Below are 25589 nucleotides of genomic sequence, written 5' to 3'. Positions count from 1 at the left end.
GTTTATAAGTAACTGAAAAAGCTGCCCAGACATCCATTGTAGCTTCTATTATTGTGTCTCCAGCTCTGCAAAAGCTCTTTTTTCTCATTTTCATTGCACATCTTACACAGATCACAGTATAAAATTAAGCTTTTCTCTAATGGAGGGCTTGTGCTCCCTGCAAAGGACTCGGAGCATGAATGCCAATGATTTAAATGCAGCCTTGTAATACCAATCAGAGTATTATTTTATTATGTCGATGGCTTTGCAACTGCCAGTGAAAGATGGATYTTCAGACTCTGTCCAGATGTACTTTACATGTAATTGAGGGAGACTGATACAAAACTATTCTTTTGTCCTTTTAGAGCCTACTAATCAAACAGGAAAAAAAAAGAGGAAGTGATTCATTGGAATACTTCAGCAAGTTGCAATTTAATTGTGTAAAATAGAGTTCTGAGGGGGGAAAAAAAAGCAAAAAAGCATCCTTTGAATTTCCACCCAATTCTGGCATTAATAGAAACATCTGCTCCATGTGCAATGTGTCATGGCCATGATATACACTCCCTGTTCTCACTCGCAGGTAAAAATAAACCATCTGCTATTGCAATCAAATCTGTGGGTATTGGTCCAAACAAGGCAGAGTTTAAATACTGGAGGGAATTGAACTGAGACCCGTGGAGAGGCACTTACAACTGTTTGGGGGCTGGAAGCATCTGGTAAGGAGGTTGTGTGTAACATCACCAGGGGCTGAATTACCTTTCATGCCACGTTACAAACACCCCCATTCCCTGCAGAGCCTCAGATTCRTCCTGTCCCTTCTGGACATAGGACACACTCCAAGCCCAATTCTGAGGCAACAAACTCGGAAGCCGGTGCTCTCCTGCCTCTGAGCACCAGCTCCGTGCCTCTCATCAGCTCTGTCTCCCTGAGAARGGTTCGTTCTGGGTCCAGGAGTGGCCACGAATGTGGAGCCCTGACTGAGAAACCACCCATGAGAATCTGAAAGGTTTTGAGCAGGGTCTGCAGGGCAGGGGAAGGATGGGATCACTCCCCCATTTTCACCTGTGGGTGTAATAGTGGGTGCTCCCCRCTGCAGCCCTCTCTGAATCCCCTCAGAAATTTTTGCTTTACCTGGCTCTGCTTTCAAAGAGAGCCAGCAAGCTGCCTCCTTCCCCTGGCCTGAGCRGGGAGCTGAGATGGCGGCTCCTCGAGAGCCATGTACTGCAGTACATCACTTCTCCAGGAGCCAGAGATGAGGGGGAAACAAGCTTTTCAACTCCCTCCTTTAATGCAATCTCAGCCACCCCAATAACCCTGTGGGGGCAGCAGTGCCAGGGCAAGCCCTGCCAGCGCGGTCACACAGCCRCGGGGCTTTAATTGGAACACGCCTCACCTGAGCTTCATTTAAAATGCTCTGGCACATCACACACGCAGGGGAGAGGCAGTGCAGGCCAAGGGCAGGGAGTCAAGGAGGAATTTCAGAATTGCTTGTGTGCATTGTGAGGCTGATTGAAGTTGGGTTTGTAATTGGAGCTGTGGACTTGGAGACGATGATTCAAATCTCCATTCTGGCTCTCCTGCATTTATCACTTTGTGCTGTTTATGAGACCACGGTGCTTCTCTGGCCTGATCCTAGCTCAGCTTCGATCTCGGTGCAAGCAACCACTGAGGGCTGGCTTTGCAGGATCAGAAAGGTCTGGCAGGGGCTGAGGGAAACTGTCCAGAGGAGCCAGTTTTAAGTAAAATATTGTAAATATAAATTCAAGTTCTCTAATGGGATTTTTTGGTCCTTTCATGAGAGCTGCAGTAGTAGTTTTGTTACTGGGTCAGTTCAGAAAACATGTTCACAGCTTGAACAAACGCATCCAGGTAAACAAAACTGAGTGACTGATAAAGCCCAGGAGCTGGTGGTACCCACAGACCTAGTGCCTGTGGGGAGTCACTCCTGGAATCCAGAATCTGCAGGATTCCACCTCAGAACAGGCTCAGAATGGAGTTCTAGCCTGTTGTAGGAGCTTCAGCTTCCATTGCTGCTGAAGCTGCTGTGAGGCTTTTTACAAGCCAAGAAAAATATCTGTCTCTTCACTTAATAGGAGAAGGTTTATTTTGTGAGCTGGTGGAGAAAGAAAAATGGGTTTTGGATGGCAACAGCACATAGCATGGTTTTACTTTTTTTTTTTTTTTTTGCAGACAACAGCTGTGATCTTGCATAGCTCTAACAAAATATCAACAGCATATTAAAAGTGAACACAACACAGAAAAGCAGCAGTGGGGAAAGACAAAAAAAAATTGAATTCACCAGAATTATTATTCCATGACAGTATTTAAATAAAAAAAGATCACTCTAATTAATTTAGTTGTTCAGGGAGAGGATGGAAAGGAGGAAGATGGCACTGAAATAATAAGAACAACATTAGTAAGGGACACAGCCAGCGCTTTGCTGTTGGCTCTGCTCCTCATGCTGCTCACAAACACAGCACTGGGAATGAGGGAGCATGGTGGGGAGCAGAATGGAGAGTACAGCCCATTTTGGGCAGGACCAGATTCCTCAAAATATCTGTAGCATGCACCAGATGACCCCGGGGAGTATCAGAATTTTGGGACTGGAGCCTGCCCCACTCACAGTACAATCCTGCAGCATCTGGATGCTGGTACATGCCAGAAGGGGAGAGTCCCGCTCGCTGAGCCCGGGATGAAGGACACAGATCCCTGTRCTTGCAACCCATGGAGCAAGGCTTCAAACCCTTTCCAAGTGCTCATCCTGGGGTGTGCAGCCCCCACTTCCTTGCTCATTGCTGCTGAAGACCCTTCTGGAAACAGGGCATTTGCCAGGGAGAGCAGTCCTGAGGGCCCCTGTGCTCCCAAGAGCTGTAAGGTTCAAAGCAACAATCCCACCATCTCCCCAGCCTCCAGAATAAGTGGAGGTGCTTCGGTTTTAAGCAAGGAGTCTTTCTCGAGACCAGCAAGTTGGGTGGAAATAAAGTATCTCTTAGAAAGAGTTCAGGTCTTCACTGGCTTCSCTGACAGAGAAAAAAACAAAGGATGGCCACACCAATTTATGGTAACRCACAGGAGATGAAATCCAAGTGAAGGCAGGGTAATAATTGAGGCTCTTACCTCCATTAGCAGGTCAAGGTGAACACTCAGTCCTCTACTCTCCATGTCCCTGTCATCAGCTGAGGCCAGCCCTCTGCGTGTGCACTGCCTGTGTCCCAGCCAGAGACAAACAAATTGAAGCACATCCAGAGTGTGACAGGGAGGAGGAAGCARGGTGATCTGCCTCTCCATAACCAGACCCAGCTGGGTTATTCCTGCACAAGACAGCAATGAATTTAAGTTAAAATTATATCAACCAGATTGAAATGCAATTAAAGGAGTTCCCTTAGGGTTGTGCATCCAATTAGTAGCATACCTTTAATTACACCAGCAAAGTTTCAAATAGACTCGTGCTGAGAGGGCCATCAGCACAGAGCTGAAGCCTGCCTGGTGACCCATATCTGTGGGGGCCCCAGAGGAGTTACATGTGGGTTTGCATCACCAAGAGTGGCCTCCTCCTCCCCTGGGGAAAACCCAGCCTGGCCTGGGAACAAAGCAGAGAAGAAACACAGAAACTGTTTTCAGCTTTGTAAGAGCAATTCTCTCTCTCAGACAACCGCTGGGAAACAATTAAGATCCAGGTACTTCTAAAAGGTAAGAGTTTTTCACATTTTTGGACATGACAGTTCCCTCTTGCAGTGCCAGAATGCACCTTGCCTCCAGGAACTGGGAAAGTTAAAGCATCGGACTTGACTTTGATAAGAAAACTCATTAAAAAATTAACAATGCAAACACTAAGAATTGCTAGAAACACCAGAGCACGTCTAAGTGTCCCTCAGCCATCTCTGTGGAGTTACATGAGGTAATAGAACCCAAAATACCTCATCATCTTGAACCTTCAGCATAATACCAGCCCCAAAACAGTCAGATGCAGTGGCTGTGAGTCTGGAGCATGGTCCTTGGTCTGGAGCCTTAGCTGAATTCCCTGTTGAAACTTATGGTAGTCAGGCTGCTCGGGACTGCAGCAGGCTGTGCAACCATGCCTTGCTCCCCCAGAATCTTCTTTTGAATCTTGTCTAAGAGAGAAAATAAAGATGAAGGAAACTCTTTTGTCCATTGTACCCCCAAGCCTGAATTCAGCCAAGCGCTGAATTGAGTCAATAACCCAGGTACCCCATCTTAATGCAAACTCACATCACCTTGCACCACACCATGCCCTAGGATCAATTCTGAGAGGTGCACGGAAGSAGGTGCTTCATCCATCTTCTCGTGCTGCTCCTCAAATATTTCTTTAAGTATCTTCAAAGTCAGAAAAATGAGCAAAAGTTGAGAGCATGGGCTTAATCAGATTAACAGTTATAATCATTGCCATCCATCACCGCAAAGCAGCTGCGGTGCTGCTGAATCCGTTCTGCTCCAGGAACCCGGGGAATCGGAGCCGTACCTGATCAGCCACACAAGGGCAGCTCCAGGCTTGCCATAAAGAGGAAGAGAGCGATTGCTCAGCCTGACTCCTTTATTCATTGTTTTTATGAGCCTTCAGATCTTCCCCAGGAATTATTAAAGCCTCTCAGAGGAGTGCAGACTGCAAAGAGAGCGTTTCCTCCTGGGCTGGYGCTTCACACAGCGATTACCTCCTGTGTGAACGTACCAAGGCAAGGGCAGTAAGGCCTCTCTTTTCACCYGCTTCCTGCAACTTCAGCATTTCACCATCCTCATTACAGGCTCAGCAAGTAGCTCTTTTTACCCCATAATCAGCTCTGTGCCACACATAGGTGGATGGCAGCAAAGGCAAAGCTGGGATGTTTGTTACAAACCACCCTGGCTGCTGGCTTGAGGGAGSCTCCTGCTCCTCAGGGTTGGGCTATAAGGTGGGATGAATGACATCGGGCAGGATTAGGGAATACCATGACACTGCAGCAATGGAGACCTTTGCTGGGAGGATTTGGGCTGAAAACTAGGCAGTGTACAAGTATGTGCAACCTTTAGAGGTTGAGCTGAGCCCTCAAATGCCTGCAGGGATGGAAATGTTCGAGGAGGAACAGGATGGTTTGCTCTGTGCCAGCTGCCCTGCCTCTCCTGACAGTGGAGGCAGCAGATCAGAGGAATGCAGCTTCAGGCCAAGTTCACATTTCAGCCATTCCGGGAATCCTGTGTGCCAGAACCACATAACTCTGCTGGCCTACAGGAAAATGGCATTACTGAGTGAGCGTCAGTGACCCGTGAGAGTAAGAAACCTTCTCAGCTCCCCTGGAGAGTCTTGATGTTACAGGGGTTATTTTTCCACTGTGAGTATGGTACATGGGGTGATTTGAGGGCTTGAAATCGGCTCGTATATGATGTTAATGTAGTGCCCCTGTGAATAATATTGCACTAGTTGTCCTGTCAGGTGAAATGGGAGAGTTAAGTGCCCCCTCATGACTGCTAAGTTACCATATTACTCATCAACCTCATCCTGATAAATCAAAGYTGCTGTGTTGTACTTCCACCCCCTTTGGCATTTTTGAGCTCTGGCTCAAGCAGGAATTATGGGGTGTGCTGGCTTAGGCTGTGTAAGGGAGCACTCCAGCCTACATGGTTATACAAGTCCTGGAAATCACCTTAGGGTGTGGGAARCTGCTTTCCCATCCTCCCAGGCTGTGGCATTCATTGGCTTAGCACTCATCTAATGAAAACGGAGAGTCTGTGYCAGGGCTTTCCCATCCCCATGGGCCTGTTTGCAAAATGGGGCAGGAAAAAGGAGCCTGTCCAAAGGGTTTGGAYGGCTCAGGGCCGGGATGTCCCAGCAGCAGGATGGGGCAGTGTGGGTGCAGAGCTGGGGATGCACACTGGCTCTGGGAGGGTAGAGGAGCTCACAAACCATCTTGCTTCCCTGGGAGGTGGATCAAGACGAGGGATTGTAGGAAAACCAGAGCACAAAAATAGGGTTTGTGCTTGCAGCATGGAATGTTTGAGTGACAGACCTTGATAACTCAGAGGGGAGGGTGCAATGGTGCCATCCACTGTCACGGTTTGGCTCTCCTCCCTGCACAGGCTGGAGAAGCCAGACCTGCTCCCAGGTCAAAGGGAAACAGCTCCTGGGTCAGCCTTCTGTTTCTTCTGGCAGTTTACAGCAATCCTATTTGTGGATTAAAATGCAGCCGCCAAGGCTGCTCGTACAGGATTTACAACGTGGCCTCAAAATACAGGGGAAAAGGAAAGCTGAACTCTCCTTTGATGTTTGCAAGTGTAAACTGCAGACCTGAGCTGAAGACACTGTAAATAAGGATCATTAATCATCAGCTAAGTGCCGTGCAGTTGCTGTTATTTACTATAACAACATAAATCATCAGGAACTGCTATCATGTTAATTTGGATTTAGTATGGATTAGTATGGAAAAAAAGAATATCCTCACCTATTCACAAAATAGATACCTTTACGTGTAAACACATACAAATGTGCTGTCACTTTTGTTCCTGAGTTTCCTCCAGTTGGGAAGCAAGTCAGGAAAAGGCTCTAGGACCTCTGCACGTGAGGGATTGCCAACAGTTCGAGCCAAGCTTCAGCCCAGCAAAATCTGCCTTGTGATGATGATGCAGTAAAATCAGCACCTAGGGGAAAGAAAAGCCAGGAGGTCTTGGACCTGTTTTGCCTCCCTCAGCCCTCCCTCCAGCCCCTCTGCAGGGCACAGTGCTGGCACTTCCCAGGCACGGCATTGCATCCATGAATCCCAGCAGAAACTCCATGGGCTTCCTTATTTTTTTTTATCTGCAGCTCAGCTCTGGCATTCAGAATGAAAAAGTGCCAGACATGGGTTTTGTAGGATGCTGGAGCCCTCTGCTCCTGCCTTGGGAAGGAAGCTTAGCAGCGAAGGAGCATTTCATTTTACATTAAGGGAGTATTACCTACATATTTCATATTCTCCAGAAATGCCAGCTGTACTCCTTGCTGCTGTTTTATTTTTTGCTCCCAATTTGACTTTATTCAAACAAAAAGGTGGGGCTGAGACACTCATGCACCAGAGCAAGGCTGGCAGGGCACCAACATGACCCTACCTGGTATTTTGGGGGTGGAGCTCATGCCAGATTGGCTCCATTCCTCTCTACAGATAATTTCTAAATTTGGCGGTGACAGCTTCACTGCCCAGGGAATCCTCATCTCAATGCTTGGACACRGCATCTGTCTGTGCCCTCGAGCACTCCTGTGTAGCTGGGGGTCTATTCCCAAAATAACTTGTATTTTTTAAATTGAGGTGGGCTTGTTGTTGAGAAATCACAGCAAATTTCTTCCCAAAGTCAGTCCAGCACCCGAAGTCCTGGTTATCTGCTTTATCCTGGTGGAACTGCAGGTACTGAGCTCTGACCAAGGGTGTGGCGATCCGTGACCGACCTCATGGAGGTCACCAGTGCTGCTTTAGCTGGAGGTTAGTCCTGATTAAGAAACAGGCCTTGATATCTGGGAAACAATTGCAGTTTGCATTTTTTTAAATGTAACTGGAAGGGGAATAAAAAGAATTTTATCTTTTGGGGTGGCCCATAGATTTCACTTAGGCTTGAAGCTGCAATGACACATTTAAAAACAGTCACAGGTAAAAAGAGCAGAAGCAATGTTGCACCTGTACTTTGACCCCACCGGGTCCAAAAAAGTGAGTAACTGCCCTTAATGGTCTCCATAATTTTTAATCTRTGTTTTCTGTGTGCCAGATGAGCAGACATCAAACCAGGGAGAATTTCTCCAAGCTTTGAGCCAGAACTGAGGTTTGCATAAATTAAAATTGGGTTAATTATAATAACTCTAGCACAGTAGGGATAGTATGATTAGATTAATTAGAGGTGGGATAATAAGAGGGTTCAAGCCACAGCAATACAAAACCTGCACCCAGGTTCTTCAGAGGTTTTCTTGGACTCAACTCAAGGGCAATCCAACATCTAAAAGCCGCTGCAGAGCCTTGACTGTGTTTTCCTGAGCATCCAGGCTTGCCTCGCACCGACCATATGTCTGTCTCTGTCTGCTAGCAGATTGCACCAAATATTTTCCTTTTTTATGGTGGCTGAGCAAACAAACACCATCTGTGGGGCTCGCCAAGGGAAATCCTGGCCCCCTCGGCGCCAGCAAGAAGGCAGCCACACGTGTCCGTGGGGCTGACGTTTCTGCCATCCACAGCCCGAGACAAGAGCTTTCCTCTGCTCATCCGCCCACTTGAGTCAGGACCTGGCATTTTAAAAACAGATTTAGATTCAGATTTTATTAAAGAAAGGCTGGGTCCCATCACAGCAGACTGCCTAGCCTGACCCAGGTTAGTGGGACTGCCCTGGGATGGTGGTAGGTGGAAGAGGGCAAAGAAGGCTGATTTTTGGTTGGCTCTGGGATGTATCCACCCTGCCAAGGGCTTTGGGTGTCCAGCCATGCTGAAATCCCTCAAATCCCTCAAATCCCTCAAATCACAGGACTGATGGGGATCTTTGGTCTTGCTTGACCTGTTTAGAGCTAGAGTTTTGTGAGTGCAGCTGTTGGGGGATGCAAATTATTCACCCTTGAATAAAGGTTCTGACCTTTATTCGTTTAGAAGTTTAAAACTCCAGGGGGGCACCACCTGTTACAGAGGRTCTGTGCCATTCATCCATGCACCCCAGCACTGGAGCAGGGGAGCATCAGTAGTCACTGCAGCAAAGGTGTGAACGTCGTCCCAAGCTGGGCATAGCATTTTCTTGTGCCTTAGTGTGCTCTGTGACTTGCCTTTCTGCAGGAAACCTCTTTTCTGGTCAAATCAGAAGGGTAATTTAAATTTTGTGAAATGCCCCACAGGTTTAACCCATCTGGGCATGGACAGAGATCAGTCAGGAGACGGACCCAGCAGATGCAGGTGGAAATTACCTGTCACCTCTGCTGCTTTTCCGCTTGTGCTTCTGCCGTGCTGGGTCCAGAGCTTGTGCTCTGACCAAATCTTTTGTGCAAGTGCCCTTTGGATTTAGCAATTCGCACGGTGAAAGCAGAACCAATGAACCACAGGCTTCTCTGCTGCTGCCTTTAATTAAAAACGCCATGTCTAACACCAGCAGATGTTCCTGCTATCGAGACTCGAGGAATAATTTAAAATGCCGTGTAATGCAATGCTGACTGTGCTGCTTAGTCTGAAAGTGTAATAGACTTCTTTATTATTATTATTGTTATTATTTCCTTTCGGGGATGAAATCTCACAACATTTGAAATCTTAAAACTTGGTAGTCTGATAGCCCATATCAATTACTGCAMCAAATGATCTCAGCAGCCCTATGTCTGTCAAGCTAGTGCCACAGCCCACGATGCCTCTGCGACCACGGTGAGCTCAGGGGGTTTTGGGTGCACAGCAAAATCGGCCCCAGAGGGATGGCCTGAGGGGCGGCCTGAGGGGCAAACTAAGCCTGCAAAAGCTTTGATTCAGACATTTGGGGAGAGAGGGAATTAAAAGATGGGGCTGCTCCTCCTCCAGTTTCTTCTTCAATCCTCTGATGAAAAGGATCATTCTGTGGTTTGCTGTGGTTGCTCAGCACATTGAGTTGAGCACCCTTTCCTGACAGGGTGCAGTGGTTTCAGGATGTGCTCTGTATTCAGGTGGATGAGAGCAGAGGGATCCCCTCTTCATGGAGCTTTGGTTCCTTTAAGCCCTGGGAAAATAACTGATTTGCAAAACTCCATGGAATTACCTCCCTCTGCCAAGTCCTTCCTATTACATGATGAATCACGTAATAATTGTATATTTGTTGAAAAACAGCTGGGGAGCTTCACTAAATGAATAAAATATCAGGTAGCGGTGTATTTCCATAAAGCAATCTTCACCAGATGGGCAATGCTTTGAAATGAAGCACGAGGTAGACGAGGATTTTTTACCTTTCTCCTCAGCCGGGAAGCCAAGCCCCATCCTTCAGCATAGGTTTGGCTCTGGAGCTCGGCATTGTTTGGAAATCACATTTCCAGTCCAACACAGCGGGGATGAGCGTTGCCTCGGYGGGGTTCGGAGCTGCTGATTCATGCACGCACCGAGCACCGCTGCCTCACTATATCACAGCACTGCTGAAACCCTTTTACTGGCTTTCTGTCATGCAACAAATTTATTTTAAAGTGTGTGGGCCTTATACTGCCTGGAATGGCTTTACTTGTACTTTAAATACTGCATAAACCAAATTTAGAGATATATTTCTTGCTTCCCTCTGTTCCCTGCGTAATTTTTTTTTTGCTTCTGACTGTCCGATTGGTTGCAGTAATTCACTGCTGAAGAAGACATTTCTTAGATTTCCAAGAGYGCCAGCTCCTTAACCTTTATAAAATTAAGGAGAATGAATCATTCGTGACTTTTACATCTTTCTTGTATGCAAGTATTTGTTAAAAGCAGGCTGCTCAGGGCAGTGCTTTGCCTCAGTTTAACTTAGTTGTAAATGTTTGTAAATTCCCACATAACACAGCACAATGGAGACTATGASAGCAACCATGGATTTATTGAGAGAGACACTAAACATATTTCACCTGGAGGAAAGGAAGAGGAGGCACTTATCTGGTTTACCATCGTATACAGTATATATCGGTATCTCATATTTTGTGAACATAAATGCCAGGTTGATTCAAGAGATCTATGGATCAAGTGGTGTTTGTAACCTGCTCCGAATGCTTCAAATTGTGTTAAAGTTTCATCTCAGCACTGAGGCCTTTTGCCATCTTTCAGGATCCCTGGTGCATTGGGAGGTTCTGGGAGMTGGGTTTTTGGAGCACAGGATGAGCACACAACAGCCAAGTTAGAGGGACATGTTAAGGTTGCACCTGGCAACTCTTAATTTCTAAGGGGGAAATGACTGGCTTAGCTTATTTTGTGAGTTTATCCTGGTTTTGGGGACATGAGGGAGCAGGTCCCTGTCCCAGCTCCATTCTCTGCAGCCCAAGGAAAGGAGTGAGCGGTGCCTTGTCCAGCTGTGTTCCTTGCTGTCATCCYCCTCCTGCATCCAGGTGTGTTGGTGCATGTACACAGGATGGAAATAGGCACCATGGGGTGTGCCCAGCCTGCAGSGCCTGGGGACAAACTCCTCTTTGGGCAGCACAGACCCGGGGCGCCTGGGCACCCAGCGCACCTGTGCACCCTTTCCTTCCTCCAAGATATGGTGGGAGAATGCCGTGCCCTGAGGCAGCTCACGGCAGTCAGAGCCGGTCACACACACATCCGAGCGCGCCTGCTGCCTGGGAGCATCCAGCACCCACACGAGTCCCTTACAAGGTGTGCTTTGGAACACAAAGTGCTTTTGTCGCACTTCCACGCTCGCCTTCGTGGCTGCTGCTCCGTCCCCAGCGCCGCTTCCCCGGCGGGTCGGCGCTGCCGGGCGTGACGGGATGTGAGCAGAGGGGACACCGCGCCTTGTCATTAACGCCGCAGGGGTTTTTCCTGAGCACCAGAAAACAACAGCCCATTACAGACACAAAGCCACACTTTTCGCTGCTGGATCCCAGCGAGGTGATGCAGCTCCTGCGCTGCCGATGGCAGCGAGCAGCCCCGCGCTCTGCGCCGATGAAACGAGGCGTGTGAGGATCGGGGCGCCGGCATCCATCCCGCTCCGGCGCTCATTCCGTGAGGACAGTGTCACCTGCAAAGGCTGCTGTTTGACCTTTCAGCCCCTCCACGGATTCCTCTCTCAGGAATAGGGACTAATCACGAATGCAGAGAGCATGACGCTGCTTCGCCCTGTGATGTGTCAGCCTGCCCYAGATGGCAGCAGCAAATGTTCTCAGAACCAGAGAGCTGAGGGATTTCACAATTCCACATCCTGTGTTGGAGCTCAYTTCCCTGCACCTCTGGTTCACGTTAGTAGCAAAGAGAAATATTTAGAAATAAAGCAATATTTCAGAAATAAAGAAAAAAAAATCATTACAAAAATAATAATTTAAACCATTCCTGGTGTTCAGGAGCCACGGAGGGAAGAAGGTACRAAAGCAGAGGAGTGTGACACTTGAAAACTGGAGAGCCTCCTTCTTGGAAGACATTAATAACTTATTAAGAAATACTTTCAGCCCTGATTTAACACCCATTTAAGTAGAACTCCTTCTGTCCAGATAAGGTAYGGCTGGGACACCCCTCTGATGGCTGTTTTCTATGGCTATCATCAACCAAATTTTGCAGCTCCACRTCGCCATGTCCTTTTATGATGAAGTTCCCTCAAAGAATAACTCGCTCACTTTAATCATGTTTTCTCTGAGATTTATGGCTTGATGCTTATTCACTGGCGGAGCTTCTCCACGTGAAATGTCAGTAAGCCCGTTATAAATTGCTCCTGGCATTCCTGCTCTATCTATTACTTGGCCAGGAGTATTTCTACCTGAAAGTGATAAATTCCTGCTATAACTGCTTTATGTGCTCCAGTAATTACGCTGTAGAGGGATGGCGGGGGCTGTGTCTCTGTGGAGGTACCTTCTAAAAACAGCAGCCTGCAAAAATTGGGAGACTGGGCTGAAGCCTGGGGTGYTGCAGGACACACAGACTGAGGGAAAAACCACTCTGGAGACCCGAAATAATGGTGACTGGTAAGGTATCTCTGTCAGAGGAAGCTGAGGAATGGGTAGAATAGAAGAAAGAAAATGATATGTTCCAAGTCAGGGTGGAAAGGCATTGGCACGGGCCAGGTGCTGTGCCCGGGCTGGGTGCCGGTGTGAGGGGTGGGTGCCCTCAACACCTCGATGCCATGTCCACRCACCTGTCTCAGGCCCTGCTTGGGTAGGGGATATTTATGCTGTGTAAGATATGTTTGTTACAGATACACAAACACTGGAAAGATGTGTCAGGCTCTGCTCCCAAAGAGCAAAGGACAGAGCAAGGAGAAACAGMCTCCAGCTGTGCCAGGGGAAGTTGGAAAACAGGTAGATTTTGTTCACATAATTGGATATTGGAAGGGGCTGCCTAGGGAGGTGGTKGAGTCACTGTCCCTGGAGGTGTCTGAGGAATGGCTGGATTTGGCCCTCAGTGCTCTGCTCTGGTTTACACGGTGGGGATCGGTCACAGGTTGAACTCGACAGTCTCAGAGGTCTTTCCCACTGTGTGGAAAATCATGCTGTGAAAAGCCAGCCAARGGGACAGGGAATCCTGCAACTTTATTCGTATAAAAGGAGAGAGTCCACTGGGGCATAGCCCTGTRCGGTTTCTCTTGAGGTTTTGGAAGATGCAGACTCCTTTTATCCTAAACTCCCGACTGCACTCTTCCTTTCCCATTGGCTGGGGCACTAGGAAGGTAAAGCCTTCCCGAACCACTTATTACACATTCCACCCTTGAACTGGTATCTTCATTTACACCTTAAGTTCGGAAGTTCAGACTCTCTGAGTTCTGCAGTGGAGTTGTGCAGACCCATTTCTCCTATTTATTACCCTAAAGTCCAGAAGTTTAAAGTATCTGGGTCAAAGTGCCTGAGTCCTGTAACAAACTTGCGGGGCTTGAAGTTCRCAGAGACATTAAGACCCATTTCTCCTCATGATTCCCACAGCCACTTGAGTGGCTCTTTCACAACTTCCTGAAGACGTGAACAGCCTATTTCTCCCATCTTTACAGAAGATCCCCACCCATCGAGTCATTTGGGAACACATTAGCACCCATTTTTCCCCATCACACCCTAACTGACCCTGTGTTTCTGGGATCTCCGCCCCGAATTTCGCCCAGCCCGCCATTTCCACAGCCCGCCCCTCACGGGCGGCCCCGCCCCACTCCCGGAGCGCGGGAAACGCYGAGGGCAGGGAGCGCGCGCGCGGCTGCCGCGCCTGCGCAGTGACMGCGGGCGGGGGATTCGGAGCGGCGGCGGGAAGCGCTGAGGGGAGAAGGGCTGAGGAGGGAGGCTATGAGAGACSGCTGAGGGAACTCCTAAGGGAAGCGATGAGGGAGGCGCTGCGAGGGCGCTCGGGCAACCAGCCGGCCCCGGGCAGCCCCCTCCGCCCCGCTGCCCCCTCCATGGCGCCGTCCGGGCGCTCCTGGTCCCACACCCGCGCCGCACTGGGGCGGCTGGAGAAGGCGCTGAGCTGCTCCCGCTGGTAATGGATGCCCTCCTTCCCCCCGCAGTTTTTCCCTGACGGCCTCTACAGTGTTTAACTCKTGTTAAAAGTGTCGCGTTTCTCCTTCCTCTGCCCACAGCGCCGGCGTCCTGCGGGAGCCCGTGTCCCTGGGACAGTGCGAGCACGTCTTCTGCCTGTAAGTACCGGGATTCGCCCGCCCGCCTCCCCCCTCGMCGCTGTGCTGTGGAGAAAGGACAGGGAAATGGGCACCGGTGGTGCATTCTGGCCCTTTCGTGGGGCTGAGAGAACGCAGGATCTGCTATTCCCTATGAGTCCCATGCCGGAGTGCTGTTTGGGGCTTCAGGATGCTGGCCAGTGTGAAGGGAACCCTCAGTCTGATGGAGGGAGTTGGCCGCTTGTAGTAGGGTAGAATTCCAAAACAACTCGCAGTTATCATCATCATCAACTCCTCACATAACAAAAAAAAGAGTAGCTTGCAAAGTTGTTTCCTGTTTCCAAGGGGGTTTTCCTCTGCCTGAGAGAGTTGGGTGGTGCTTGTTGTTGTTTTGGCCTTCTGCCAAGACTTTGCTCCTTTACACCTGCCTCCCTTTCTGTACCTGTTTTCACGTGTATCCAAACACGTTGGGATAGCAGGATTACTTCTGCTTTGACTTGGTCAAATAAGCTGAGTGCTTACTGGCCTCTGCTTGTAAGCCAGCCTAGATACTCAACTTTGCTGCCTCTTAATACTGCAGTCACTATGTCAATAGAAGCTGAGGAAAACCCTTCCTCATGGATGTGTATCCACTCACTGTCTGCAGCTGCACTTTTTTAACAGGAATTTACAATGTTGAAGGCCTAAAGGGTAAAATACAAGCAGAATATTTTCTTGCTTTTTATTAAGGAGTAACTGATTRTGGGATAGATGCCCTCAGCATCTCTTCCCCTAGTATGGATATATTAAAAGATGCACAAATGATTGATTTCTCTCCAGACATGTATGTTCTTTCCCACCTGTGGCCTTTAATTGTAAAGAAGTTTCTTTTACAAGGGCATGTAGGAAAGGGGCAAGGAGAAAYGGCTTCACACTGRGAGAGAGCAGGTTTACWTTGGATATTAGGAAGAAATCCGTAGCTGTGAGGGTGGGGAGGCCCTGCCACAGATTGCCTAGAGAAGCTGTGGCTGCCCCATCCCTGGAAGTGTTCCAGGCCAGGTTGGATGCRGCTGGGAGCAGCCTGGGATAGTGGAAGGTGTCCCTGCCCATGGCAGGAGGTGGAGTGAGATGGGCTTTAAGGTCCCTTTTCAACCCAAACCATTCTATGATTCTGGTGTCTAAAGGAATTTTAAAAATTATTTGTTTCATTTATGCAATCTGTCTGCAGATTACTTGGTAAAATAGCCCCCAGAAGCTTATACAAGTTATTTATAAATATGAATGTGTTGCTTAATAAATGTAATGGTTCACTTGCTGGGCATCTAAGGCTTTGTGGTGTTATTTTGGATAGCTGCTGTATTCTAGGTGATAGATTTCAAACACCCACTGTTGGTTGAAGTTTCGTGGGGTCTTTAAAGAAAAATTTTCCAAACATCAAGAAGACAATGCAGTTTGTATTGATGAGGATGGAGAGGATAGCTAACAGGAGAGTTAAGCATCATTAGCAGCTATTCTTGCCCCAGAAAAAGGAGTTTATTTGCTATTATCTCGATTAGTGCTGTGCCTGATCTTTTCTCTTTTGTGTACCTGATCTTTTAGCAACAATTTAATCTGTCTTTGATGACTGAGTCTTGGGCAGTGGCTATTTTTTTAAATAAATGTAAGGAAATATAGATTAATTTGTTTAGGACCAAATTAGGTGGGGCATGGATCCATCTGCAGTACTCTTATGTAAACTGATTCTGGTGCCCTGCTGAAGACAAACATTTATTGACACACCTGGGAAGGGTTGGGGTGAATGGCCGACCAGGCCTCTGAAATAAGTGAAATATGTGAAACTAATGAACTGCAATACTTAGATCACACATAAAACAACTGGTTCTCGTTCAGCATGGTTTTATTATGGACAGGGATATTTATCAAGATCAGTTGCTGCACTTTTGTCTGGGTAGTGCTAGGTTACCTGTCGTCTTTGTCAGTTAACTACAAAACCCCAACAGCTACATGTAATTAAGAGATRTTGTGGTGTAAAAGTCATTCTGAGTTTCCTTTGCAGTGTCATTTACAGGGCTGGGAAACCTGAGGCCAGCTTCCCTAGAGGAGGAGACCTGGTCAGTCCTTCTCTTTGCTCCAAGTGATTTGTCAGTGTCATCTAGAAATATGTTGAAGCCAAGATCTGTGCTTCAGTCTCCCAAACACAGCAGTGTCTCAGCCACACGGGCCTTTGCCTGTTTAAAGCATAAAACACACCTTTGCAGCAAGTTTTGCATGAGTAGTGCTAAGGTGACTGAGACTTTTGAAATGGTTTCTGTTGTGGCAATGTGAATCTATAACCTATATTTATAGGCTAGATTGGAGATGAGATGTAACARTGGCCCTTGAATGTTGCAGTTCAGGTGGCAAATCATAAGGTCCTCTCAATGGCCTAATCAAAAGAATAAAAGATTTTATGCTACTATGGGAGATAGTATTACTGAGTAAATCTGTTTACCCCCCCATCCCACCATGATCATCTGACATAAATGCTCTGAAAGAGCAGTGATAAAATACTCTGAGCACCTAGAGATCCTCATGGAACTTCATGCAGAAAAGTGTTCACACAGGTGAAACTTCTTCACAKCATCAAGAAAATTTTAGGAAGGAAAAAGCAGAAATGACAGTTTACTGTGAGTTAGCTTTCTATCACTTGTTTAAAAGTAGAAGGCTACAAAATAGCAGGTGTAAAAGAACATGTGGTTTTAACTGTTTGGGCTTAATTGTTACCTGGAGTCAAACAGCAGTGGGGCTTTTGAAAATTTTGGCCAGTTTGTGTGTGTGGAAGTCAKGAGGCACCACGTTTTTCACGACGGTGTACCTGATAAGGCTCTGGAAGTGGCTTGCTTAATTATGTTCAGCTTGTCACTTGCCGTGATAAATATATCCTGTCCCACGTGGGCTTTACAACAGTGGTTTGTAAATGCTGAAATAAGAGATTCTGGATGTGTGCTTGACTGTGACACGATTGATGTGGGTACAGTAGATAACTTACACTGGATAACAGRTTTTCCGTTTGCCTTTCAGATCCTGCGTGGGTGACTGTGTTGGCACCGAGTGCCCCGTGTGCCACACGCCAGCCTGGGTGCAGGACGCRCAGATTAACCGGCAGCTGGATAACATGATCCAGCTCTGCAGCGAGCTGCGGCAGCTCCTGGGCACTGATGCCTCAGGTGAGGGTCACCCGGGTCCCTGGTGGCCACAGAGTCTGGGCTGCTCTGTTTCATCTCGCAGGCTTTACAGGGAATGAGCAGTGCAGCCCTGCTTAAAATTCCAAGAGGCTCTTCCAAATCATGTTTGGAAAATTTGATTCGAAGAGGTCTGTCTGTATGGATTGCTCGTGCTTTGGATCTGTTTTACTAAGAAATCTGCATGAGCGGTTTAGTCCATGATTCATTAGAATTCATCTTCCAAAATCGGATGAAAGTGGGAGAGATTGCCAAGTCACATGGTACAAACCAGGGGCACAGGTTGTCACATCTTATGGGAGCCCCAATATGAAACGTTCTGCATTGTATTAGGGGGTCCCTATTAAAGAGTTAATGCATATCATCTCCTGCCTCTTAGGTTTCTGTGCACTGAGTCGGGCCTGCTGTCCCAGTAATTTTCAGTTTATGGTTTTTGCGCTTGGCAAAAAAGGGGAAGGAAGCAAGTCTTAACTCATTTATCTTCTGGTTYCTGACAATCAGCTAATCTGCTGCAGTGAAGGTTTGTCATTGCTGACTGTGCTAAAAGATGGCAGAGAACATACTCTGGGAATTCATCTCTATCAAATTTTAGCCTGTTTGTCAAAGTAGGAAAAACTGTAGAAATAAACGTAGGTGATTGCATGTTTCTGTCTTCAGAGAGCAGCATTTATGTTATAGCAAGTTTTAGAAAACATTTATTTAGTTGTCAGATACAGAAAAGGTAGTTCTTCCTTCATTGTTGCTTCCTAATATGTTTGTCTAAATTTAAGATTCTTTTTCTATGTCTAATMCCATCAGCACCTTCATTCATTTATGGAATAGCTCTTTATTGACACCAAATTGCATTTTAAGTGAGGAGGCTGGAAGCCTGTGTCCGAGTGTAAAGGAATACATTTTATATAGATATAAAATCCTATGGTGATTAAATTTTCTGGAGCATAAAAAACAGRTGATGGCTTAAATAGGATTTCAGGGAAACATTTTAAGTGATGAAGACTTTTAAAAGCATGCTCAAAAGTGAATCAGTCTGGGAGGAACTATTTGTGGTGCTATAAATAAATCATTTAAAATACAGCATGGTGATATTATTGATACTGTTTATATGTTTTGGAAAACTCTTAGAGGATTAACTCTTAAAAATTGGTCTGGTGTTTAACTGTACTAAAAGTTGAATAATACATTTAATCCCGTAGTTCTTCTAAAATAAATTCTGCGTGTTGTGGCTAGGCCATAGAACTACATGAGGTTCTTTTTATCTTCCCTTGTTTTGGCTTAACTTCAGCTTTGTTCCTGCCTTTTACAAGGTGTTTTATATGAACTGATGTGGGAGATGACTTTCATTCACTTATAATTTTTGCAGTGTGCTGAGGATCAGTAYAGTGGCCTTTTGGATGTGTGATGCCAGGGTTTAGAGAAAAACCTCCTGAGCTGGTAATTGTTCGCTGTCAGGAATGGCTTGAATTCATAAGTAAATGAGCACACCTCTAAGAACCACCAATTATGTGTTTGGAAAAAAAAAAAAAGGTTAAAAGTCACAGGATGTTATTGTAGCTTTAGAGGTTTTGAGAGCAAATTCTTTAGGATGTTTTGTCCCTCATCTCTGGCAAAGCCATCACCTCCCATAGATGTCTGCCTTGAACTTAATGTATCCAAAGTGAAATATGTTTGGGTTTGGAGAATTGCAGGCTCTCTTCTCTTGTTAAGGACGTGCTTTCATGTTCTTAGAGAACCGTACTTCTGTCAACACTATTTTCTTCTCTTTTGTGTTAGAAGGTCAGAAATTGTACTTTATGTTCCAGTAAAGGAAATAGACCGAAAAATCAATCTTTCAGTGCAGAAAAGGAAGAGAAACAGTTGAAAAAAAAAGAATATTTACATATATTTATGTCCCTTTTGTATATTTGCTTTGTATGCCTTGTTTTGAGACACTTTTGRCTGGTCTTAACTCTTCCTTTCGAGATCTTTGTTGACATTGAAATTTCTAATGCAAGTGCATCCTACTACCTATTCTTCCAGTCTCTGACAGAGCTAGTGCATGCAGTAAGTTGTGTGGGTTTTTAAAAAAAATAAAAACCAACCTCACAGAACTGCTGTGACTGAAAAGGATAGGGTTAAGCTACACTGAATATTKCAAATACAAAAATCCCTGTACCCTGAGGTTCCACAGCAGACGTGAGAGGGATCTCACTTTGTATTCCAGTGGGATAAGAATAGCTTTTGCCAAACAGCATGTGCATTGTAAGAAGCAGCAGCAAATAATTCATGAAAGACTGCACAAAACAGCTAATACTTCCTTTTAAATTAGAGGGAAACACAGCAAATGACACTCCTGGGGTGACTGAAGAGGAACTGACGAACAACAAACCTGAAACTGGCTACGAAGTGCAAATTATAGGTGGAAAATTCAAGCTATAGGTAGTAAATGCTGAGCCTCCAAATTAATTCACTTGTTAGAGGTTTTATATCCTTGGTCCTTGGCGAGGTGAGGAGAGCTGCCTGACCTTTTTGCTGCTCTGTGTTGTACCTTCCCAAGGGTAATGGGAAGCTGGCTGGCAGACATCACAGATGGGGTATCTGCAGCTCAAACTCTTTAGCTCTAATGTCACAGTGTCCAAGACATCTTGAGAACTGACATTGGTGAGGTGAYGGGCTTCACAGGTGGATAATTTATAAGAACTTGTTGAATCATGGACATAGTGTATATAAAACACTAGAGATATTGATTTACAGTGATGATTTTGAAAGAGAAGTTCTAAATACTTAGGCAGACTTTTATGTGTAATGTTCTTTAAAAAGAAGAGATTGTTGTATATTTTCAGAACCATCACCAACCATTTATAGTTGATTTACCTTATTCTTGTAGCATTCTGCTTCACTCTTAACATATCAAAGAGAAAGGCTTCATTCCCTCTTAAGCAGAGCTGCACCTTGCAGGTGTTGGTCAAAGCTTCCTGGACTCGTGCTGACGCTGGTGGGCAGTAAGAGAGATCAACTTTCAATCAGCCTCATGACTTACTTTCACATTTACTGCAAAAAAAGCTCCTGTTGTAACAGATTACATTGCATTTCGTGGATGCTGTAAYGTTTTTCATAATATCTAAAGATGAGGTTTTGAATAGCTGGAATTTCTCCCTTTCCCCCTCTGTGTTGAGTACTTAACTTGCAAAATAATCATTCTTCAGTGAAGGCACTAATGTTGCACAGATGGTACCAAAGCTCTTCCCTTTGATTTTTAATAAGGGACTAGTTTGTCAAAGAGATTTCTCAACTTCTGTTCTGAAACCCGTAATAGAGAATAATTTGAAAGGCACACAATGTGCATCATTATATTCCTTTGATGCAGATTAATGATAGCTAAACCACATTTTCTAATTGCTCATTTTTTTTCCCCTGCACTAGCCTGTTATTGCACTACAGCAGAACTTGGTGATAGAGCTCCAGATGCAAGGCACTGACGATCTCCTTGTATTTTTGTCTACTCTCAACCCTTTTAACACTTAGGGAATCCAACTCTATTATTAATGTCGGCATTGAGAAACTTAGGCTTATTATGTGCAGATAATTCCAATTTAGAAATAATTCAGTTAATATATTGTGTATCTGAATGTTACATTTAATAGGTAATGAAGACTAAATTTGCTGCATTTATTATAGGCTGATTCTAACACTGTTATTGTAGATGCTCTTTATGCTATTGCATATGCTTAAAATCTAGGATTAGTAAGGCATGCTCTACTGATTTACCTTGTCTAAATGCATCTCTAAAAATTTCTGCGAGGACATTTATGTATTAAGAAGATAATTAAATCAAAATCATAATAGTAATTTTTTTCAATCGTGTTGAGATCCAAGCTCTGTCTTTGAATTCAGAAGACAGCGGAGAATTCATTGGGATTGATTTTATTGTGAGCAATTCTCAGAAGATACTTTAACTGAATGAACTTAGCCACCATATAATACCCTCGGAATGTAAATTAACATTTACATATTAAACCATAAGAATTTCCTTTCAGCTTCTTGGTGTTGGGTCTCCTCTCTCACCTTCTCTCAGCTGTGGGTCCATCAAAAGATTCGATTTTCAGGGAAGGGAGATTGGCCATTTGTCCAAAATACTTTTGTTTCCTACCTTGTATGCTTTGGAAATGGAGAAAGGTGTAGCAGAGTCAAAGAAAAAAACAGAAGATGCAGTTTTCTTCCCAGGCAGGCTGTGGAGATGCCCTAGGCTGGCTTCTGGACGGGGTGGATCTCTTTGTCAGGATAAGGGGATCTTTTAATCACATCCCATGAGTGCCTCCCTGTTCTAGAACGTGCAACATCCTCTTTTTACACCTCAGGTAATTTCAGGTGAGGAAAAATAATCCTGGGAAAGTATTTGTTTGGCATGTTGTTACATTTTCAGCAGGGTTTTCATAACCTGACTAATGAGTCCCTGCTGAGCAACCAGTAATGGACAGAGCAGTTTAGGAAGCCTCTTGGTGGTTTTTTCACAGGCTTTCTTGCTGCCAGAAGTGGTACATCCAGTGTAAATGCTTCATTGTATTATGCTGCTTTAGATCATGCTTCTGAAGGACAGTGCCTTTGATTGAATTTGTCACTTGGACTTTAAAGTCTTGCTGTGCTATACACATCAAAAAGAATTCTGGCCTTCATARAATTGTTGCACAAATTACTTCTGCAAGCCAATTTTATTCTTTCTCTTTATTTGGSGATGACTGATAGCTCTAGCAAGGTAAATATTTTACAAGGAAATCTGTTAGTTTGTGTAAACACTGAAGGCAAGACAAGTAAATAGTAACTTGTGTTTTATATTTTGCATCTGTTTGCAATCAAGCTCTTCCTTTTTTTAGATGTTATTGTCAGAATGAGATTGGATATGATCTCAAGGCTAGCTAGTTCTGAGATTTCAGTGCTTTTTTTCTTGTTTGCACCAAGCCCAGCCTTASGGGAAAACCAAATAGCTGCAGTTCTGTACTTGATGATTACCTTTAGATGCCTAAATGATGGATTAAGTAGCCTCAAGCTGTATTCTTAATGACACTTTGGRTCTGATGGCTTTCATATTCCTCCAGCTAAATCTGATATGTAACATACTTTAATTCCAGRGGTAAGTAGGGTAATTGAAATCAAGATTAAGGAAACATTTAACTTTGCAATATTGCTTTAAAAGAAAACTGAATGCCTATTTTAGTGTTGAATTACTAGCTACACAGTTCTCTTTTAAGTGGAGTCTCAAATGCATTTTTTTGTGACTAAGGCATTGGAACCAGTGTGTTTGCTGCTGTGAGTTTATCCCAGCTTGCTGTGAAAAACAGGCTGTAGTTACTAACACCAAAAATAAAAGAGAAGGTATGGAGAAAATAAATTAACCATAGAAAGTTAATGCACTGAAGTGAAAGTGATAGATTGTTGCAGTGAGTGTCTGTCACTTTTAATAATTGAGAATGTGTATAGTTTATTTCAAGAATGCTTAAAACCCTCCCCTCCCTTCTAATCTTAGTCTTAGTGCTGCTTTAAAAAAAAAAAAAAAAAAAAGAGAAAATAACAAAATTCATATTGGTTTCATGTTTGATTGCTATAAATCACCAAGACTTTTGTGAGTGGTAGTCCCTGAGGTTTGAGGCAACAGGAAGAATGAGTTGTGCATTTAGTTTGGAGGACTTATCCAAATAATCTAAAATAATTTGGGTGCCTGTAARGGAATTGATAAAAAATTTGGTATAGCTCTTCTGCTCCAAAAAAGTTGTCAAATTAAATTAATGTCTGACTTAGAGGTCACTTTATAYTCCTTAACTTATTCTTAAGCCATTGAGGACAGTATTTACAGTACTTGTTCTCAACTGTTATTGCATGTGCTGGGAGGACAGGATATTCCTCCATCATCTTGGTCATTGATTTGTAATATGCTGCATAACGTGATTTATAAAATTGCTCCACTGCATATTTTTAAAGAATTGTTTGAGATCATCAAAATGCTTAGCTTCCTTGAAATTATTTACTACCCAGGGGTGAAGGATCAAATGACAGGATGCAATTGCTTACAGATTTTCTGTATATTTCTCTGATTCATCTGCTCTATCTGTGGAATCATTTAAAATTTCTCAGGAGTGTTCGACATTTTTATAAGGATATTATTKTGCTTGCTTACAGCCATTCTTCCTTTTCATCTTTGGATGAACTGTAATATCTCTTTAGAAAATTGTTTCTGTGCTCTTTTGTATATGCACATGCGTCTTTGTTAAACCTATTTCCAAGAAAAGCTCAGTGGGAGAAGCCAACTTCTGTCCTTTTCTGACCTCATCAGAGCTSTTGTGTTCACGTGCTGTGTTGTGGACCCAGACTGCTGAAGGAATTTCTCTGCCAGGATGCTCTCTTGCCTAGTGGATAGCTGTAGGTGCACTGGGATCTCTGAATTCCAGAGTGGCATGACCTTGCTAGGGCTTTTCGAGTCACTACGTGTGTCTTCTCAGAAGGAATGAAGGCACTCATAGATTGTATTTAGTAACACTTCATCAGTTACTGCASTTGTTTTTGTGATCTTTGTGAGGTTCTGAAGAGCACTCCATAATTATTTTTACTGTTCTCTGATGYTCTTAGATTCGACAGAAGATACATCCACACCGCCCGACTCAGACTTGGGAAAAAAGAGCAAGAAGGGAGAGATAAAAATGTGGTTCAGCCCAAGAAGCAGGAAGATTCGATGTATCGTGAACAAGAGTCAGGCTAAGACTAAAAGCAATGACTTTGGTCAAGACGCATCTAGTCATGACACATCTTCAGTTTATGATTTCTTTCCTTCCCCTCCTCACGAAAAGCCCTCCAAGCCGACAAAAAGACAAACCCAGAGACAGATTAAGAAGATGAAGAAGAAACATCTAGCTGACATTAACAAAGAGTGGAGCTTAGAGAAACCTGAGAAGAAAGGAGTTAAGGAGAAGACTCCCAAGGAAAAGTGTGTGACCATCTGCAGTCAACCAGTAGTGCTGTGCACTCCAGAACCAGAGAGTCCTGAAGAAAGACCTSAGCACGAGTCTGTAAAGGAAGCTGACTCCAGTAAAAATACAGAAGAYGTGGAAGTGACACCACAGGTAGAATCTGCAGAGGAGAAAGATAACAGTGAGGTTGTGTGTTCTGCACAAGATAGCAAGGAGAAAAATTGTGCTGCAGAGGCATTGATGTCAATAGAAAATGAAGTTATGCCTTTGAAACGTGGAAGGGAGCAATCCAGACTTCTGGGTACTCCTCAGTCTAAAAGAGCAAGGAGAAGTGAGAGTGGCATTCCTGGGAAGTCCGGCAGGCAGGCCGATGGCTTAGAGAAGTTTCTGCAGGGYTCCCCCATCTCCCCAGCAACTGAAYACCRGACACCAGTTCAGATTTCCTCCTCTGCATCCAAACTTACTGACACTGGMATGAAGACAAGAAGATCTGCAGCCCTTCAAGTGATAAACAGTCCTTCACTTTCACAATCTCCCTCTACCCCTTCCACTTCTAAGACTTGCAGTCAAGTAGCATCGCCACTCAGTCCTGTGTTGAAATCCCCTGGTGGCAACACAATTGCCAGAAGAAATTACAAAGGAGAGACTTTGCTTCATGTTGCTTCCATCAAGGTAGGACTATCATCTTCTAATTCAGCTTTAAACRGGTTTAAAAGGACAGTGTTGTTTAAAAAATATTCTGGAAATCGGTTACTTCAGAGCATCCTGTTTTGGGGAGGAAAATATCATTTTGTGATTTTCTAAGTTTATTGGGACAGTATTCAGATTCTCTGATTTAATAAAGAAATTACTGTTGGAATGATCAGAGATGATTATACTTAGAAACTCAATGTGTTACATTTTACAGTGATGTAAAGTGTCAGTTATACCTGCAAGTTCTAGGAAGTGATAAGCATTTAAATATTTTAGCCTTGTATGCCAGAAAGCTGTCTCTGATTTGTCATAAGGAGTTTAGGAAGTATTTCAGATCTCATTGAGTGATCTTGATCAGTTCGACCTGAGCTGGTAACTCAGCCAGGACAAGCTCTGAATTATCATTTAATAATGATAAAGCTATGAAACATTAGTTAATGATTACATAAGCTTTGAGATTCACCACCTGATGCAAGTGCTRGCTCCCAGGGAATGAGGTGCTGCCCCCTGTGATTCCCATGCTGTGCTCTGGAAGGAAGGGACAGAGTTGGCACGTTCTCAGTTTTATGTAAGATCAGTGTTATTCTTGGAATGACACCTATCACTC

At 44.7% G+C, this 25589-nt stretch overlaps 1 protein-coding gene across 1 annotated transcript in view; it reads left to right on the top strand.

The window, feature by feature from the left end:
• The first annotated feature begins 13755 nt into the window (after window positions 1-13755).
• The window catches only part of BARD1 (BRCA1 associated RING domain 1), a 39711-nt gene continuing 27877 nt past the window's right edge, over window positions 13756-25589 (top strand). Inside the window, exons 1-4 of the mRNA XM_057389874.1 lie at window positions 13756-14021; window positions 14122-14178; window positions 17197-17342; window positions 23952-24961. Coding sequence (XP_057245857.1) covers window positions 13867-14021; window positions 14122-14178; window positions 17197-17342; window positions 23952-24961 — 1368 coding nt within the window. The 5' untranslated portion in view covers window positions 13756-13866. The remainder of the gene's footprint in view (window positions 14022-14121; window positions 14179-17196; window positions 17343-23951; window positions 24962-25589) is intronic.

This window comes from Malurus melanocephalus, unplaced genomic scaffold, assembly GCF_030028575.1.
Source record: "Malurus melanocephalus ecotype Western Australia unplaced genomic scaffold, MMel_1.1 scaffold_20, whole genome shotgun sequence".
NCBI lineage: Eukaryota > Metazoa > Chordata > Aves > Passeriformes > Maluridae > Malurus > Malurus melanocephalus.
The sequence above is the reverse complement of the archived record's forward strand: the minus strand, read 5'-3'. Positions and strand labels throughout refer to the sequence as shown.